The 21,202-nt window shown below is 43.1% G+C and overlaps 1 protein-coding gene across 1 annotated transcript in view; it reads left to right on the forward strand.

Annotated features, from left to right (window-relative positions):
• CNTLN (centlein) overlaps positions 1-21,202 on the forward strand; it is a 327,152-nt gene that overhangs the window by 10,826 nt on the left and 295,124 nt on the right. Inside the window, exon 3 of the mRNA XM_044286471.1 lies at positions 186-274. Within this exon, the coding sequence (XP_044142406.1) occupies positions 186-274 (89 nt within the window). The remainder of the gene's footprint in view (positions 1-185; positions 275-21,202) is intronic.

Here is a 21,202-nt window from a genome sequence, read left to right on the forward strand (position 1 = left end):
AAGATGTGAACAGAGCTTTATATAGGAGGAAACCTCATACAACCCTACCAAATCAGTTTTGATAATAGGGTAGTAAGAAACCAGGTAATGCAGACGACTCTAAAGAAGATAGTTTTGCAGGAACTTTTTTATTTTCTAAGAATTGTTTTCCTTTGTGATTTATCTGTCCTTTTTCCTCTTTTAAGGCTGACAAAGAGTTTGTGTGGTCACTATGGAAGCGTCTTCAAGTGTCCAATCCAGATCTCACTCAAGCCATTACGTTGGTAGTTGACAGGTAAGTTTGTGAACTTTGCTAAATGTTTTAGCCTATTACCAGAAATGTAAAGTGAATGCGTTTCTCCCAGTGATGTTGTTCACTCTGACATCAGGCTTGGAGAGATGCAACCTCTTCCAGCCAGCATGCCCTTGGGTCTCCTCACCGATGTCATGTCAGACAGGAGAGTATGCCTGGTGATGAGCTTCAAAGTGGTTGTCCCAATCACGAAAATGGGAGCCTGTAATTCCCTGTTTGAAAGACATGGCAACCACTCGTGCATGCTGCTGCTCCTCAATTCAACTGTATGGGGCTGCCAGAGATAGTGCTTGTGTTTGGCTATCTCTGGCAGTCCCATAGAGTTTAATTGAATGGCAGACATGCATATGTCTCTGCCGCACTACTTAAAGGGGGAGAAAAGTCCCCTGGATAGTGGATAAGTTGTCTTATGGGACAATCCCTTTAACCCCTTCATGCATTATCACGTACATGTATGTGTTAATGTGTAAGCGGTTATAATACAGCAGGCACCTGGCTGCAATTACAGGGAGCGGCGGTGATGCAGAACCCGGTCATTTTAACTCTTCAAATGCCATGGTCAATAGCAATCGCAGCAACTATGGAGTTAGGCAAAAAGAGGGGCTCCCTCTGCTTTTCATTTGGAGCCCCCACAGTGAAATCACAGGGCTCTGATCAGTTACCATGACAGCCTAGGGCCTGCTGAAGGTTTCCAGGCCTGTCATGGTAAACTGCCTGCATAACCATGCTCAAGGCACGACTCAGCAGGTAGCAGAATCCCATTCACCATAATAGTTCTCTACTATTGGGAATAGGACAAAGAATCAAAAGATCTCAGGTTCTAGCCTCCTAAGAGGACTAAAGTTATTACGTTAAAAGTTTTAAAAAAAGTTTAAAAATGTTTTTTTTTTTTAAATATTCAAAATGCTAATTGCCCCCTTTCCCAATTTTACATATAAATTAACAATAAAAAAATAAACATAACTGATATTTCCACGTTCGAAAATATTTGAACTATTAAAATATAAACCTATTTATCCTGCATAGTGTAAACTGTAACGGAATTTTTTTTTTTTTTTAAACATGTCTGTGAAGGTTCTGATTTATCCAGGTCATGTTATATCTGTAAAGAATAAATCAAGGCAACTGGACGTACTGTAGATTTCTTGAAAACGTTTCACTCGTTCTTCCAACGAGCTTTCTCAATTCTGAGTGACTGTACAAAAATTCTGGGAATAAATATGTAACTGAATCAACATCTGGTAATTATATCCAGCATGGGGTCAAAGGTGTTGATTCCATTATCCTAATTGGAGTCAGTAGGTGATAATGACCTCCCAGAAAAAGGTGTCAAGACAGCATTGTATGTAGCAGACATTTTTTACCCCATGCTGGGTATATTTACCAGATGTTGATTCAGTTACATATTTATTCCCAGAGAATTCTTGTACAGTCACTTAGAATTGAGAAAGCTCGTTGGAAGAACGAGTGAAACGTTTTCAAGAAATCTACAGTACGTCCAGTTGCCTTGATTTATTCTTTACAGATATTTTTTAAACATGATTTGTCATTTATTTATTTATTTTTGTCACCTTGTTTCCTACCAAAAATTGAATAACAGTGATCAAAAAGTCGCACATACTCCAAAAATAGTACCAGTAAAAACTACACTTCGTTCCACAAAAAAACAAGCTCTTAGGCTACTTTCACACAAGCGTTTGAGCGGATCCGTTCTGAACGGATCCGCTCATATTAATGCAGACGGTGGCTCCGTTCAGAACGGATCCGCCTGCATTATAACTTAGAAAAATTTTCTAAGTGTGAAAGTAGCCTGAGCGGATCCGTTCAGATTTTACATTGAAAGTCAATGGGGGACGGATCCGCTTGAAGATTGAGCCATATGGTGTCATCTTCAAGCGGATCCGTCCCCATTGACTTCCATTATAAGTCGAAACGGATCTGCTGGCCTCCGCACGGCCAGGCGGACACCCGAACGTTGCTTGCAGCGTTCAGGTGTCCGCTCACTGAGCGGAGGCTGAGCGCTGGCAGGCGGATGCATTCTCAGTGGATCCGCCTCCACTGAGAATGCATTAGGGCCAGATGGCTGCGTTCAGGGCCGCTTGTGAGCCCCTTCAAACGGAGCTCACGAGCGGACACCTGAACGCAGGTGTGAAAGGAGCCTAATACTGGTCTGTGGACGGAAATTAAAAACTGTTATGGCTGTCAGAAAATGGTGATGCAGAGAAGATTATTATTTTAAAAAAAAATTTTTTTTTTTTTAGTACTAAAATAGAAATAATACAAATCTAGTACTGCCGTAATCGTATTGATCTGCAGAATAAAGATGTCAATGTTATTTTTCAGTGCACAGTGAACACCGTAATATCAAAACCCCAAATAACCTTGACGTGGTTGTGGATGTTTTTCAATTTTACCCCAGGAAGAATTTTTCAATGCAAGACCTGGTAAATTAAATGTTGACATAAAAAATGCGACTTGTTCCACAAACTTTAAGCCCTCATATGGTCATGTGAACGGAAAACTAAAAAAAGTTATTACTTTTGGAATGTGGGTACCAAAAAATGAAAATGAAACAACTTTATCTTGAAGAAGTTAAGATAGGATAGGTCATCAATATCAGATCTGCGAGGTTCCTACGCCCGGAGCCACAATGATCAGCTGTTAGAAAAGGTCTCACCTCTCTTGTGTTCTCCCCTGTACATTATACCATAAACCGTGATAGGCAGGGTGTTCTAGTGGTGTCAGATAATCAGTTCTCATCTCTCCTTTCTCCTATACTATAAACAGTGATAAGCAAGGGTGTTCTGGTGGTTTTTTTTTTTTGTGGCCCATATGCAGAACCATTCACTTCAATGGGGCAGCAAAAAAACAAAACTGAAATGACTCAGTTTACATTCTAAGTCCGTATGTCTGCATGGCAATTCCGCAAAAAAAAAAAGAACATGTCCGATTATTGTCTGCATTATGGACAAGGATAGGCCTGCTCTATTAGGGGCCGTCCCTTCCGTTTCGCAAAAGGCAGAATGCACACCGCCAGTATCCATGTTTTGCGGAATCGCAATTTGTGCACCGCAAAACACCCAACGGTTGTGTGCATGAGTCCCGAAGGTGAGTTCACATATCACTGTTACATATTTCTGTTAGAAGAGCAGAACAACTGAAATAACGCACATAATCTGAGATGACCACAATGGTGTCATCCACTTTCTGTTCAGGATCCTTTTTTCCCTTATGCCCATGTCGGCACCCTTGGGAGACCGCCTTCATCAAGGACAGGAAACAGGAACTTTTGTAGAGCGCTTTTAAGGAGGGGCTCTGCCCCTATCCCACCGGTTCCTGTCCTATGGATTGGACTTCTATGTGAAGAGCTAGGATCAAGCTGCAGGAGCCCCTGAGGTGCAACAATTACGCTGGGTTCACACCTAAGCGTTTCGCAAACGCGCGTTTATATGCGCGTTTTTTGTAATAGTAAACGCGCGTTTGACGCGCGTTTGGGTGATTGACAGCAGTGTTGCCCAAAGAGTCTATGGCCCAAACGCGCGTCAAACGCGCCAAAAAAAGCTCCTGTACTTGTTTGAGCGTCGGGCGTTTTACAGCGCGATCGTACGCGCTGTAAAACGCCCAAGTGTGGACCATTCCCATAGGGAATCATTGGTTCTTGCCTGTTGTGCGTTTTACAGCGCGTAGGAACGCGCTGTAAAACGCTCAGGTGTGAACCCAGCGTTATAGGGGTTACCTGGTGTGGCGTAAGACTCCACTAGGAGCCGCCTGCTAAGTCTGGGGCCAATCTTTCTGGGTCCTGGATGTGTTCTGTCGGGCCGCTGTTCCTGGGCAGTCCCATTATCACTAGGAGGTGATGCTGATACGCTGGATCCTCCAGGACGTGTTCAGGAGGTCTGGGGCCTTTTCTCTGCCTTGTAGTAACTTACAGAGGCGGGGGGCGGGTTAGAGTTAAATTGGACACCCCAATCTCCCAAGATTTCTAAAAGGTCTGCTTTGCCTTTTGAGGACCTCAGCACTTTGAAAGATCCGATGGATAGACCGGCAGACGTATACCATACAAAAGTATGATGAGAGGCTGTACTCAGGCCTTTAAGCCGAATATTGCCACTACCTCTACTGCCAGATCTTTAAAGTTATGGCTACAAGAATTAGAATCCCATAGCTAGAATAAAACCTCCAGAGACAAGTTGTTAGAGGTGTTTCCTACTATCTTTAAAGCGGTCGATTTTATTTCGGATACCTCTGCTGACGTGTTAAGGGTACTTTCACACTAGCTGGCAGGCCCGAAGAAGCGCGAGAGTACGCGCGAAACGGCCGTAGCCGCTACCATTCGCAACAAAGTGTCTGCCCCAGCATCCCGCATGTAACCTTTTCTTATGAAGAAATAATAAGGAAGATACTTTACTTACTACTTCCCAGAATTTTTGTACAGTCACTCAGAATTGAGAAAGCTCGTTGGAAGAACGAGTGAAACGTTTTCAAGAAATATACAGTACGTCCAGTTGCCTTGATTTATTCTTTACAGATATAGAACAAAAAATGCATCCTATTCTTTTCTCTAAATCCAAGAGATTGTCCATCACGGATAGACGTCTTCTCCCTTCCTTGGCCAAATCAGCTTCTGTATGCCTTTCCTCCTCTAAGACTTCTTCCAAGGGTATTACAGAGGCTGAGGCAGGAACAGACAAGGCTCATTATAATTGCCCCTTTCTGGCCAAGAAGAACCTGGTTCACTTGGATGAGGAAGCTATCTCTTGCAGATCCCTGGATTCTTCCGGACAGACAGGATCTGGTGTTTCAGGGTCCTGTCTTTCATCCGGAAGTGAGAAACCTTAATCTAACAGCCTGGTATTTAAAGGGGACTTCTTAGAGCGTAGGGGTTTATCTAAGGAAGTAATATTTACCCTTTTCAATCATGTAGGAAAGAAGTAACCTCTACTATTAACCTCAGAGTATGGAAGACCGTCTTAAACTTTTCTAAGGTCCCGGTAGATCCTTTGAGTTTCCCTCCTATGTCCAAAATTCTGGATTTTTTTTTTTTACAGAACCTGGTCTTGATAGGAACCTAAGACTTAGCACCCTTAATGTTCTCCCTGTTTCATAGATCCCAAGACATTGTTCTACCTTTCTTGTGAGAAGGAGAGGAGGCTTCATTGTCTAGATGTTAAAAGATGCCTGTCTGAATATCTAAAAGTCACTGGTCAGTGGAGGAAATCCACTAAACTGTTTGTACAGTTTGGTGGAGGAAACAAAGGTAATAGTTTCTTCTAGAACTTTAGCCAAATGCATAGTGGGGGCTATCGCTTTAGCATATTCCTCAGCGGGTGAACCTCCACCTTTGGGATTTGGTGCTCACTCAACCAGATCCATTTCTACTTCTTGGGCAGAGAGGGCTGGTGCACCATTAGAACAAATTTGCAGGGCTGCTACCTGGAAGTCTCCGTGTACTTTTTTTTCCGACACTACAAGTTAGATTTAGACTCTAAGGACCATCTATCTTTCGGCAGAAAGGTCTTGCAGACAGTAGTTCCTTCCCCCCAAGCTAGTTACTATTCTAGTCTTCTCTCAAGGGTGCTGTCATGGGCATAAGAGGAATTCAGGATTAAGCCTTATGCAGACGTCCGTGGAACACAGTCTGTGAGATACCGGACTGGCATTGCAGGAGCGCACGGCGTCATTGGTTGCTATGACGCCGTGCGCTCCTGCAATGCTAGTCCGATATCTCACGGACAGTGTTCTACGGACGTCTGCCTGAGGCTTTACACTTACCGGTAATCGTTTTTCCATGAGCCTATGACAGCACCTGGTATTTATTCCCACCCTATGTTTCAGTTTGTATATAATAAATATGTAAAAAAGTTATGTTTTAGGACAAGTTCCCACAATTAACTGGTGGTATAGGGGCAGAGTCCCTCCTTAAGAGCTCTCCATAAAAGTTCCTGTTTCCTGTCCTGGATGGAGGCGGTCTCTCAAGGGTGCTGTCATGGGCTCATAGAAAAAAGATTACCGATAAGTGTAATCCTGAATTTTTACCGGACAAAAGTCCTGCATACAGATCTTTTTTGCCTGGTGTTTTTGAAGGAGGCTCCAATACAGATGTGAACAATCCCTAAACTGATTGGGTGATCAGGGAGTCAGTTTAAAGAGTTTATAACTAGATCAAGACGTTTCCCCTGTACACAGAACTGTTTCCTCTATTATTTAGTAGTGATCAAGCATGCACGTAGCAGCTCCATTTTATTCTCTATAGGACTACCGGAAATAAAAAGTACAGTGTGCTGGACCGCTTCACCATTCAGGGAAATTGGGACCCCTGTTTAGATGAGTCTTGATCTTGCACAAACCCTTTAAAAAAGTGCTCCCTGGGAGATGTGCAAAGGCCGGTCACTCCATACATTTATACTTTCAGCTGACCACTGCTGCTAGTCAGAAGTCTGCTGTCAGCTATCATAAACGATGGTCAGGCGAAATAAGCAAAATTATTTGGCCACTTCCGTTGGGCCATTTAGAATTGAAGCAGTTCTGGTGTCACACAGCTTTCAGGCAGTTTAGCAGCTATGAAATCGTCTTACAGTTTTTGACTTGCTTAAATTCAGTATTTAGTTCAAGGAGAAAATGTGTTCCAGTGTATTGTTCTTGTGAATTGTTAGGCTGAATATTCAGAAATAAATAGCAAAACAAGGAACGTCTTTGCTGTGCAAATGAGGTGAAGCCTTGGGGACACTTGAAAACCTCCAGGTATTTCTATCAAGCCATTGTAACAGTCTGTAATGTACTTTCCAACTACTTGAAATACTATTGATCTTTGTAATATGCAAACAGGGTCACTTGTTTTCTTTGTTGCTTTGTGAGCGTATCATAGAAATAGGTAGAGGGAAGAGCTAGTGTAAATCCACCTGGACCGTTCTTCTGCACAGGAGGCTTTTATAGAAGTACACGGCTCAGCCCTATTCATTTTTATCCTAATTTCAGGAATCTGTGACAGTTTGAAATCTGCATTCATTTAGAGTCATCTACATACTCCTAACTTGGAAGGTAAACTTCTGTGTACTTGTGGTAGCATATTCTTAAAGGGGTTGTGCCAAGCATAAATATCACAGTTTTTTTTTTCGTTTGAGGCACACCTGATCATAAGACGTACCTAGGATTTAGAGGAGGAAAATAAGAAAAAATATTTTTCATCAGACCTCAGATTATACCCACCCAAATCTTCATCAGATCTCAGATTAGAGCTCCCAATCTTTATCAGACCTCATATCAGACTGCCCAATCAGACCTCAGATCAGACATTAAAAAATAAAACAACTTGCCTCTCCTTCACACAGCACACTTTTCCTTACCACTCCCTGGTCTTCTGCCACCGCTGTGCTGCACTGTGACCTGACTTGCTATGGCTCACCTCGCGTTTTAATTGTGTAATATTTAATTGTGGGACAAAACTCTTTAACAGTTGCTGATTTAGAGGAGTATTCAAGTAGATGGAGGTGACCTCTCTGGTAGCCCTACTTATCAAGAAGCCGATTTTGCAAGCGCGAGCTGGTCATGCATGTGTGTGGTTCTGTCCTTTTATAGTCTGGGGTTATGGACCAGTACTGTCCTTTCACACATCAGAATTTGGGTGGGTCCAAAACATAGCGGAGGTACAAACCTATTTGTTATAGTTTTCCCTCTGGGTTCTACTGTTGGTTTTGGCTTGCATATACTGACACAAAATACTGAGCACTGTGTGAATGAGGCCTAAGACTAGTTTGTCATGAGCCACGTGGCATATCACCCAAGTCAGGTGAGTGACAGTTCTTATACTGCCCCATATCTTATTTTTCTGGGACCCACACCTATCTCCAGACAGGCCCACCCAAAGTGAGCAGAGAGCAGCTGCGCATATGCTTCTGCCCTCAATTCATTTCTATTGGATTTCTGAAAATAGTCAACCCAGAGTTTGACTATCTCCTGCATTCCCATAGAAGTGAATGCAGCGGTGGGCGCACTTGTGCTGTACACTCTCTCCATTTATTTTTATGAGAATGCGCGGTGCACTCCCCTTTGCTTTTAAAGACCCGTTCTGGGTCCCACAAGCTAGACCCATGCCTCTATGACATTGGTTGGATATCCTGGTGATATGCCACCAATGACTAAGATATGACGACTCCTTTAATGTGTATGAGGAGCTTTCAACTCTCCCCCGACAGATGATGTCTTAGAAACAAAGGATCTGTCCAACTGAATGTTTTCACCTGATCCCTTTGTTCTCCTGGAGAAGTGTCTGGCAGCTAGGACATGCCACCAATGTCGGCATATCTACCTATTTTGAGACAGGACCCCCAAAATGAGCGGAGAGCAGCTGGTTCGGCTATCTCCAGCTATTGGAAGTATATGGCCGCCATTGGTTGACCTTCTCTTTACACTGCCCAGCTCAATGGCTTCTTTTTAGAAAAGTTGTGCACAGAACTGAACTGTTTGTTCGAGGTGACGCAATTGGATAATATCAAATGTTTCGGTTCCTTTATAACTTTACTGTTTTTGTGGTTTTGGCTGAATGTTGTTTTTTTTTTACATCTTTTGTGTGAGATGGACTGCATGTGTATCATTCATTGAAAACCACTCTAGGAAATCTCGGTCTCTTATAGCGGGTCTCCCTTGACAGCACCATGTAATATGAATCCGTCCCTAACAGAGCAGTTAAGATGTGCCGTGCAGGACTACATACTAATGTTTCAGTGTACCGTATGTGTTCTGCAGGAATTTTTCATGTGCATCACTGGTCAAGTTTGTTATTTTACTAAAAATCCCTTTTTTATGCGTCCAGATAGTCCTTACTATAAAGGCTTCCGTTTTTCTGGAAAAGGGTAACAAAAGAAGTAGAAAATAAGACACCATGTAGCGGCAATTGTCTATGTCCTATGAAATGTTAATATCTCATTTCATTAACAATTCCCCCAGCATCAGGCACAAGTGAAGAGTCCATGGAGAAGCGAAGCATTATGCAGGCCGCATGTGTGCATATCTGCATATTGGAGCACAAAATATTGACATGATAATTGCAGTCAAGCCTGAGTGAGCAGTGGCCACTGGGATTTCAGCTGGTGTTGTACCAACTGGATGGCTGCTCAGGACACAGTTTGAAATTCAAGGTGCAAGTTAGCACTTTATTCAGCACAGGAAGGCATCATTTAAAATTCCTCAGAGGATGCCCTGGTGAAGCGCAGATGTTAGAGCAGTCTGTTCACAAATGCTGAGTTTATTTATTTATTTATTTATTTTTTTATCTTTTTCAAAAACTCTACCAACTGATTATATTCTTAAGAAAAGTAAACATGCTCATCACCCGGGATGACAACCTGATATTTCTATTTTATGGGATTCTTAACATTGTGCCTTTCAAACGAACCGCGCTCTAATGCACTCACTTCGGTCTGCTTTTTTTCCTGTGACGTACAGCCTCTATTAACCAGAATAGTAAAGCAGTGCTTGGGGCTGTAATTACAAAATTTGCATGAACGTAGTTGGTACATAACAATTCCTGACATGTGGACACCAGTTCTCCTGTAGTACAACCAGTAAAATTGAGTTAGATGATTTTTTAAAATTTTTCTTGGTTTGTCTTCTGGGGTATTTAAATGTACAGCAGAATAGAGATGTCATGATCCGGGCACTATTAAATCATATGCCCTGATTCATCAAGACCGGCCTTGATAAGGCTTGTGCTGCCAGAGGAACCATGTCATTTGTGATGAGGCACAGGCCTCGTCATAAGTTACATGGCTCCTCCGGGAGTCCGTGCACCATAATGAAATATATGGAAGCTTTGAGCTGCCGTAGACGTCAGTCATTACGGTATTTACGCCCAAACTCGGGCCTCGCCATACCATCTTTTCGCAAAATAGTCAAGGGCGGCGTAATTTCAGCTAGAAATAATGCACATCTCATTGATTTGCGATTTTTCTAGACCAATAGCAGGCATAGAGGGATAATGAATTTCCCCCATAGTTTCTGCATAGATTATGGTATTGTTGATCCTCAATGTGTCAGCTTACTGAAAAAAGAAATACTTGTTGCCGTCTACTTCAATTAGAATCTCTCACTGTCTGTGTAAGACGGTTAAAATAAAATAATATCTTTATGGATTAATTTGTAGCACTTTGGTGAAAAAAATATTGATGAGCACCTTTGTCTAATAACAGCTGGATATATGTCTATGACTACGAGAGGCTAAAGTATAAACTCCAGATCCCCCCCAATTAGACCCAGAATATCAATGGATATATTCCCCCAAGAAAACACGGAATACCACCCTGCGTAAGTTAATTCAGGGTTAACATAGCATACTCCGTTATTCTAGATGATGCAGAGACCGGAAGTTATGAATAATCCCGCTATTGGCACTGTCTATCTAACAAATCACAGGCACTGGTAGACCACTATCCGTTGTATGTCCTCTAGACCTTCTAGAATAAGAAAAAATTACGTCTGTCTACTCTGCATTATTTTGTGCAAAATCATTCATTTTTCTGAATCTGGTTTGCACGAATACAGCAGAGACACTGCGGAAGAGAGCAGATAAATCACCACTTCTCCATTAGATGCTATCACTTGCACCCCAGTTGCCTGTCTTGCTCTACGCGTTTCTAGCCTTCATGTTACGAACGCCTCATCAGACGCTATTGACACATAGACACTGTATAGTTATGGGTAAAGAGAGGACAAAGCGGTTCTGTACGTGTGGCGTGCAAGCTAACCGGCACTTGTATGGCCGTGCGCGCCCGCCTTATCTGCCTCTATTTAACAGGACAAGAAACGGGAGTGGGCAGGAACGCTGCCTGGAGTTGGCCAATCGGGGAATGGGGCTGTTCCCAAGTCCCGTTGGTCAGACCAGTGCCTTACTCCAGCGTATCCTGTCCCAGGGATATTGCCCTTCATAATAAAGAAAACGAGGGGATCATTAGGCGGCTTAAGCAATATAATGTTCTGGGTGATCTATAATAGAACAGGTAGATTAGAGATCCGCGTTATAACAGATCGCTTCCCTAAGGTCATGTCTCCTGGAGACATGGAGGATGTGTATCCATCGCAGCATGTATCATAACTTGCGACACATCAGCGCCCCAAATATTCGCCGCTGCTCTGTCCTAGTCACGTAGTGCACTAGGGCACGAGACCATAGCAGCTTCACGAGCGCAGCAGAGCAGGAATACCCGCTAAACCTCAGGGACCGTGGGTGCTTGCAGTCACTTTCCATTATCCAGTGTCATCAATCCATTGATGGAAAAATTGAGTTAGATTTTTTTGGTTTGTCTTCTGGGGTACTTAAATATATAGCAGAATAGAGATGTCATGATCTGGACACTATGAACGCCCTGATTCATCCAGACTGGCCTTTATTGTTCCTCTGGCAGCACAAGCCCTATGTAATTTATGATGAGGCGCAGACACGTAGGATTGCAGGGTGGTCGTAACCATGGAAACGAGCAGTGTATAATGTGATGGAAAAATAAATCCAGCAAAGGAAGCAATATGGATAATAACAATACATTAGTAAGTGGCTTGTATCAACTTTCTCTACATGATAAATGCTATGTACTGATGTGAGACAACCTTTTTTAGTCTCAGAAAACCCTTTCAAAGCTAAGTGGACGTGACCTTTTAAAATGTAATTTTATTTTATTTTTTTGCAGATTTAGATTTTCAATTTAAATCCATTTTTTTTCTGTTACGCAGCAAGGGTTAACGGCAATACAAACCTCCATATTTATTACCCTGATTCTGCATTTTATAGAAACGCCACACTGCAGAGCTCAGAATGGAAGGAGCACTATTAAGTTTTTAGAGGGCACATTTTGCTGGAATGATTTTTGTGTGCCATGTTGTATTTGAAGAAACCCTGAGGTACTCGTACAGTGGAAACCCCCAAAAATGTACCCCATTTTGGAAACTACATCCCTCTGAATTTATAGAAGGGTGTAGTAAGTGCTTTGACTCCACAGGTGTTTCAAAATATTTAGGAACACATGGCTGTGAAAATGAAAAAATGTTAATTCTTCCAATAAAATGTTGCTTTAGCACCTGTGTTTTTTTCCCCAAGTGGTAATAGGAAAAAAAGCACAAATTTTGTTATATAATTTTTCCCCAGCATGGTAATTCCCCCTATGTGATCATAAATTCCTGTTTGGGCACCTTGCAGGGTTCAGGAGAGAAGGAGCACCATGTGTATTCAAGGCCTAGTTTGGTGATTTATTAAAGGAGGGAGTGGTCCCACTTCAGCAAGTGACATTTATCATGTAGAGAAAGTTAATACAAGGCATTTCCTAATGTATTGTGTCCATATTGCCTCCTTTGCTGGCTGGATAAATTTTTCTATCGCATTATACATTGTTCGTTTCCATGGTTATGACCACCCTGCAATCCATCAGTGGTGGTCGTGCATGCACACTATAGGAAAAGGTGCCGGCCTCTCTGGTGACCAGGACCGTGGGAGCGTGCATAGGCTGGTGATTTTTTTTCTATAGTGTCTAAAAACGGCCACTGCTTCTGTTTTAAAGTTTACATTTTTTTTATTTTTTATTTTTTTTAAAGTTTCAAGTAAAAAAAATTGGCCTTTTCCCAAAATAAAGTAAAAGATTTTAGACATATTAGGTATCATCGCGTCCGTATCGACCTGCTCTATAAAAATATCACATTACCTAACCCCTCAGGTCAACACTGTAAAAAAAAAACAACAACTAAAAGCGTAACACCAAGCGATCAAAAAGGCGTATGCCCCCCAAAATAGTACCAATCAAACAGTCACCTTATCCCGCAAACAATGAGCCCCTACCTAAGACAATCGGTCAAAAAATAAAAAAGCTATCACTCTCAGACTATGGAGACATATTAGGTATTGCCGCGTCCTGCTGTATAAAAATATTACATGACCTAACCACTCAGATGAACACCGTAAAAAATTGTGTGTCAAAGCCATTTTATTGGTCACCTTACATCACAAAAAGTGTAATACCATGCGATCAAAAAGTCATATGCACCCTAAAATAGTAGCAATCAAACCGTCATCTCATAACAAAAAAAATTAGCTTTCAGTGGCTTTCAGAATATAGAGACAATAAAAGATCCGTAACGACCTGCTCTATAAAAATAGCACATGATCTAACCTGTCAGATGAACACTGCAAATAACAAAAAATAAAAACTGTGCCAAAACAGAAATTTTTTGTTACCTTGCTTCACAAAAAGTGTAATATAGAGCAACAAAAAATATGTACCCTAAAAAAGTACCAACAAAACTGCCACCTTATCCCGTAGTTTCCAAAATGGGGTCTTTTTTTGGAGTTTCTACTCTAGGGATGCATCCGGGGGTCTTTAAATGTGACATGGCAGCTTAAAATTATCCCAGTGAATTCTGCCTTCCAAAAACCAAATGACATTCCTTTCCTTCTGCGCCCTGCCATGTGCCCGTACAGCAGTTTACTACCACATATGGGGTGTTCCTCTAAACTACAGAATCAGGGCCATAAATATGAAGTTTTGTTTGGCTGTTAACCCTTGCTTTTGTTAGCGAAAAAAAAATGATAAAAATTGAAAATCTGCCAAAAAAGTGATTCTGAAATTTCATCTCCATTTTCCATTAATACTTGTGGTACACCTAAAGGGTTAACAAGGTTTGTAAAATCAGTTTTTTGAATACCTTGAAGGGGGTAGTTTCTAAAATGGGGTCATTTCTGGGTGGTTTCTATTATATAAGGCCTCTTTCACACTACAGTTTTTTTTTTTCCGTTTTGCGGTCGGTTTTTTGCGTTCCGTATACGGAACCATTCATTTCAATGGTTCCGCAAAAAAAACGGAATGTGTTCCGTATGCATTCCGTTTCCGTTTTTCCGTTCCGTTGAAAGATAGAACATGTCCTATATTTGGCCGCAAATCACGGTCCGTGGCTCCATTTAAGTCAATGGGTCCGCAAAAAAAACGGAACACATACGGAAATGCATCCGTATGTCTTCCGTATCCGTTGAAAATGTATCTATTGAAAATGTTATGGCCAGCCCAATTTTTTCTATGTAATTACTGTATATGCCATACGGAAAAACGGAACGGAAACGGAACCAAAAAAACAAAACAACGGACCGCAAAACACTGAAATGGAAATACTGTAGTGTGAAAGAGGCCTAAGCCTCACAAAGTGACTTCAGACCTGAACTGGTCCTTAGAAAGTGGGTTTGCTTCTAAACTTCTAGGCCTTCTAACGTCCCCACAAAATAAAATTTTACCATCAAATTTTACCAATCTCAGAATTATCTGGAATAAGTAAAAGCGTTTTAAAGTTATCACCACGTAAAGAGACACATGTCAGATTTCCAAAAAATGGCCTGGTCCTTAACCCCTTGCCATTTTTAACCTTAAAGGGGTATTATCTTAATGATCACTGTTAAATCTGTTAATGATTTAACAGTGATCATTTTTCTAAATATATTTAATTAACAAATCCCCACCCCTTAGAAAAAAATAAACCTATACTTACCTGACTGTTGTCTTCCGTCTCCCCTGGTTACGGCCACCGCTCTTCTCAGGAATTGCGGTGGCCGCTCGTGCGCAGACGTCTTCTTTTCTTCTCCCGGCCGGCCACCCGCCCGCCCGCCCGCTGTACTGAACGCGCACGCCGAGTCCGCGCATGCGCCCTGGTGACTTCTTCCTGGCAAGTATACTATACTGGCCAGGAAGAAGTCACCAGGGCGCATGCGCGGACTCGGCGTACGCGTTCAGTACAGCGCGCGGCCCGGCCGGGAGAAGACATCAATGAAGATGTAGCCCGCCCCCTGCCGAAACCAGGAAGTGAACGGCGCGCCGGGAGCAGGTAAGTATGAACCTGCGTCTTGAGAAAACCCCTTTAAGGACCAGGCCAGTTTTTGCAAATCTGACATGTCACTTTATGTGGTGATAACTTTAAAACGCTTTTACTTATTCCAGATAATTCTGAGATTGTTTTCTCATCACATATTGCACTTCATGACATTGGTAAAATTGAATCCAAAAAATTCATTTTTATTTATAAAAACAAACAAACCAAAAATTAGCAAATTTCAGTTTCTTTACTTCACATTCCCCAATTTCAATTTCTAGATAGTAATACCTCCAAAAATAGTTATTACTTTACATTCCCCATATGTCTACTTCATGTTTGGTGGACGTTAGAATGCTTAGAAGTTTAGAAGCAAATCTTGACATTTTTCAGAAAATTTCTAAAACCCACTTTTTCATTACCACTTCCGGTCTAAAGTCACTTTGTAAAGCTTACATTTTACAAACTACACCCCTCAAGGTATTCAAAACTGATTTTACAAACTTTGTTAACCCTTTAGGTGTTCCACGAGAATTAATGGAAAATAGAGATGACATTTCAAAATTTCACTTTTTGGGCAGATTTTCCATTTGAATCCATTTTTTCCAGTTACAAAGCAAGGGTTTACAGCCAAACAAAACGCCCCAAAAAATATTTATGGCCCTGATTCTGTAGTTTACAGAAACACCCCATATGTGGTCGTAAACTGCTGTACGGGCACATGGCATTGTGCAGAAGGAAAGGTACGCCATACGGTTTTTGGAAGGCAGATTTTGCTCTACAGTTTTTTTTTTTTTTTTTTTTTTACACCATGTCCCTCATGATGATCCACTAGAGTAGTAACGCTAAAAAAGTGACAGGTTAGATCATGTAGTATTTTTATAGAGCAGGTTGTTACAGACTCGACAATACCAAATATGTCTTGGGATCTGAGGCATGGTACCGTATTAGAGGGCTGAGAGCCGCATGCGGTGAAACAGGCCCCCTAAAGGCTGTTGTGGACGCTGAAAGAACCTGCTAACAAGGTGACTGTTTTTGTGCTTTGGACTTTCCTTTGTGTGAACAAACACTAAGACTGTCAATGTTGCTTTGTTTTGTTTTTTTCTCCTGTGTGAATAAAACACTGAAGTTTTGTTTTACAAACAGTTTCTTTTGCCTCTGTTCTGCGTCCCCCTACCCTACCTACCAGAGCGAATCCTCATAATTGGTGGCTTGGAGCAGGCACGCGAAGTAAGGCTGGCGTAAATGCAGAAATATTTTTTTTTGTGTACGGCTGGATGTACTGGATTAAACAAGATAAATGTAAACCTGTGTCTCCTGACAAAATGGAGGCTGTAATAAAAGCTCTTGTGGAGGCTAATCAACACCAGCAAGAAAACAAACCAGCTGCGAGGTGAATCCATTGAAGCCCCAGGCTTATCGCAAACTCGTGTTAGAGTTAGCCCACCAACATGTTCTCGGGGGTCATCTGGGAATGCAGAAGACACAGGACCGGATACTACAACGGTTTTACTGGCCCAGTGTGTTTAGGGAGGTGGAAGAATTCTGTAAATCTTGCCCGACCTGCCAACTAGCCCCCAACAACTTTTTCGCAGTCCCTTGGTAACTCTCCCGATCATCGAGGTGCCGTTTGAGCGAACCGCTATGGACCTCGTAGGCCCAGTACCGAAGTCCGCTAGAGGACACCAACACATCTTGGTCGTCCTGGACTACGCCACTCTGTACCCGTAGGCGGTGCCACTGCGACATACATCGGCAAAGCTTATAGCTAAGGAGCTAATGGAGATGTTCTCCTGAGTGGGGTTACCTAAAGAGGTTCTGACAGACCAGGGGACCCCTTTTATGTCCAAGGTCATGAGGGAACTCTGTAAGTTGCTGCATATCAGACAGTTACGGACGTCTGTGTACTATCTGCAAACGGACGGCCTGGTAAAAAGTTTTTAGAGTTTTGTTAAACCTATGTTAAAAAGAGTGGTGTCTAAAGATGGGAAGGATTGGGACCTTGTTCTGCTCTATCTCATGTTCGCAGTGCGAGAGGTACCCCAGGCTTCTACTGGGTTCTCGCCCTTCGAATTGCTTTATGGCAGACATCCTCGTGGTCTGTTAGACGTGGCCAAAGAGGCGTGGGAACAGCAACCTACTCCGCATAAAAGTGTCCTGGAGTATGTTGTCAAGATGCAACATCGGATAGAGACCGTTTTACCTCTTGTCAGGGAGCATATGGGTGCTGCTTAGTGAGCCCAGAGTTGGATCTATTATCGACAAGCTCGGGTTTTTGTTCTGGTACCGACCGTGGACAGTAAGTTTCTGGCTAGAATGCAGGGGCCCTACGAGGTACTCGAGAAAGTTGGAGAGGTAAATTGCAAGGTACACCAGCCAGGGCGGCAGAAGCCGGAGCAGGATTATCATGTTAATTTACTTAAACCTTGACCAGATAGGGAGACCTGAACTGAAGACAGCCCACGGCCGGGTTTTCTAGGGGAAGAGGTTCCGGTTCCTATGCCTGATGCAAGGGAGGCGGTTGCCACAGTAAAAATTGCTGACAGCCTCTCCTCTAAACATGCTCAGGAGACCAGTGAGTTCGATAGTCGGAACACGTATGTGTTCTCGGACCTCCCTGGACGCACTTCCGCAATCCAACATGACATTGTAACTGAGCCTCAGGCAAAAGTCCGGTTAAAGCCATACCTGGTACCAGAGTCTCGGCGACAAGCCATCTCGGAGGAAGTGCAGCGGCTAGACGTCATTGAGGAGTCTAAAATTGAGTGGACCAGTCCTATAGTCTTAATAGCCAAGCTGGATGGGAGGTTACGGTTTTGTAACTATTTTTATAAGCTGAACGAAATATCTAAATTCGATGCATATCCCATGCCTCGGGTGGATGAGCTTATTGAAAGGTTAGGCCAAGCCTGGTATTTTTCTGTTTTGGACCTCACCAAAGGGTACTGGTAAGTACCCTTGATGGAGGCTGCCAAAGAGAAAACTGCCTTCATTACACCAGAGGGGCTGTTCCAATATAAGGCGTTACCCTTCGTTCTGCATGGCGCCCCTGCCACTTTTCAATGTCTAATGGACATTGTGCTTTGTCCACTTCGGCGATACGCCTCGGCTTATCTGGATGATATTGTCATTCACAGCACCGACTGGGAAAGTCACCTGCCCAAAGTACAGGCCGTAGTGGACTCCCTTCGAAAGGCTGGTCTAACAGCTAACCCAAAAAAAGTGCGATAGAGTTAGAGGAGACCAAATACCTAGGCTATGTCATTGGGCGCAGAGTCATCAAACCCCAAGTAAACAAAATAGAGGCAATAAGGAATTGGCTCCGACCTGTCACCTCTCGGCAAATAAAGTAATTCCTGTGAATGGTGGGCTATTATGAGGTTCGTTCCCCATTTTGCCACTTTAGCAGCTCCATTGACAGGGCTCTTAAAGGGACGGAAGTCTGTAATGGTTCGCTGGAATGAACAGGCGGAAGAGGCTTTCCCCGCTGTGAAGTTGGCCCTGTTTGGGTCCCCGGTTTTGTTGACGCCCGACTTCAAAAGAGTTTTATAGTACAGACCGATTCCTCCGAAGAAGGCCTCGATGCTGTACTATCTCAGTAAGTCAACGGGGAGGAGCATCCCGTTGTCTTCCTCAGCCGTAAGCTCACTCCAGCCGAGACCTGGTACAGTATAGTGGAGATTGAGTGCCTGGCCATCAAGTGGGCACTCGAGGGTCTCCGCTATGATCTGTTGGGGAGAAAGTTCTGTCTGGTGACCGACCACTCCCCTCTCCAGTGGATGAGCCAGGCCAAAGAGGAATGCTCGGGTCACCAGATGGTTCTTGTCCTTACAAAACTTTAATGATTGCACAAATAAAAGATAAATAAGCGGCACTCACCATTCAATGCAAATATTTCTTTAACTGGGTACAGAGAGGGGGATAACAAAAACAGTGCAATCACAGGAACATGGAGACGGCTGTTTCGCGTATCACCGCTTCATCTGGCCAATACTGTCAACCCTTTGACGCAAATGACATCCTTTTTTATGCGCCACGCACGCTAACTTAGGCGAATTATGTTGACATAGACCGTCGCATAACATTGCGAATGTAGGCTACGTCAGCATCAGGGGTTATACATCAATGTTACAAAATAAGATATCCATGAAACATTAAAAACAACAGCAAACAACATACATAGAATATTGAGACATCACAGAAAGACACTCGTATCGCGTTTTTCATTCAGTCCCAGAGGGCCCATGGCATAAGAACGCAAGATCCATCTACCTTCTTTTCTTAGTAGTTCCCGTCCTCTATCGCCCCCTCTCGGAGGATTCTGAACAACCTCTAAGCCTGCGAATCTGAGGACTGAGCTATCGCCGTTATGTGCGGACTGTATATGTTCTATAAGGCGTGGGACACCCCTACCAGTGGTAATAGAACATATATGTTCGGATGCGTTAAAAGAGGCATCGGACCGTCTTACCGATGTAGAATCTACCACAACTGCACAAGATTAGGTACACTACATATTTGCTCCTACATGTAATAAGTGTGTTCACTTTGTGATTGATACCTCCGAAGGATATGTGAGACCACTGGGGATTATACCTGCAGAAAGAGCAGCTGCCGCATCTTCTATTGCCTTTTGGTGACCACCCATCCAGCCAAGTGCGTTTTTTTGTTTCTTTGAAATGGCTGCTGACCAATTTGTCACGTAAGGTCTGGCACCTCCGAAATGCAATCAAGGGGCGTGAGTCTCGCATATCCTTCAGATTGGTATCACTGGCTACAATGTTCCAGTTATCGCTGATGACCTTTTTGATTATGTCGGCCATTGGGCTATACTTAAATGGGAATACAAAGGGGCGGGGTGTCTCGCTGGTTTTTGTTTTTTTATTTGGTAAGGGCTTAGGACATGAGTGGGATTTTCGGACTACCGCGGTCGCTTTTATCATGGCTGTGTTAAGTAATTTAAGGGAATAACCCCTCGATCTTAAGGCCTCTTTCACACGGGCGTCAGTTTTTTTGCCCGGATAAGAACCGGGTGCGTTGCGGGAAAATGCGCGATTTTCCTGCGCGAGTGCAAAACATTGTCATGCGTTGCACTCGCGTGAGAAAAATCGTGCATGTTTGGTACCCAAACCCGAAGTTCTTCATAGAAGTTCGGGCTTGGGATTGATGTTCTGAAGATTGTATTATTTTCCCTTATAACATGGTTATAAGGGAAAATAATAGCATTCTGAATACAGAATGCATAGTAAACCAGCTCTAGAGGGTTAAAAAAAAAAATATATATAATTTAACTCACCTTAGTCCACTTGATCGCGAAGCCCGGCATCTCCTTGTGTCTCCTCTGCGCTGAGCGGCTGAACAGGACCTGGGGTGAGCTGCTCCATTAAATACAGGTTAAGGACCTTCGATGACGTCACTCCAGTCATCACATGGTACGTCACATGATCTTTTACCATGGTGATTCACCATGGTAAAAGACCATGTGATGACCGGAGTGACGTCATCGAAGGTCCTTAAGCGATATTTAATGGAGCAGCTCACCCCAGGTCCTGTTCAGCCGCTCAGCGCAGAGGAGACACAAGGAGATGCCGGGCTTCGCGATCAAGTGGACTAAGGTGAGTTAAATTATTATTATTATTTTTTTTTTAACCCCTCTAGCGCTGGTTTACTATGCATTCTGTATTCCGAATGCTATTATTTTCCCTTATAACCATGTTATAAGGGAAAATAATAATGATCGGGTCTCCATCCCGATCGTCTCCTAGCAACCGTGCGTGCAAATCGCACGGCATCCGTACTTGCTTGCGGATGCCATCCGATTTTCACACACCCCATTCATTTCTATGGGGCCTGCGTCACGTCAAAATCGGACAATTTAGAGCATGCTGCGATTTCAACTGAACGCACAAGTGATGCGTTAAAAACATCGCTCATGTGCACAGCCCCATAGAAATGAATGGGTCAGGATTTAGTGCGGGTGCCATACGTTCGCCGCACGGATCGCACCCGCACGGAAAACTCGCCCGTGTGAAAGGGGCCTAACAGTTTTTTTTAAATCCATGGCTTGTTTATTGTAGCTATCCT

This window comes from Bufo gargarizans, chromosome 1, assembly GCF_014858855.1.
Source record: "Bufo gargarizans isolate SCDJY-AF-19 chromosome 1, ASM1485885v1, whole genome shotgun sequence".
Taxonomy (NCBI): Eukaryota; Metazoa; Chordata; class Amphibia; order Anura; family Bufonidae; genus Bufo; species Bufo gargarizans.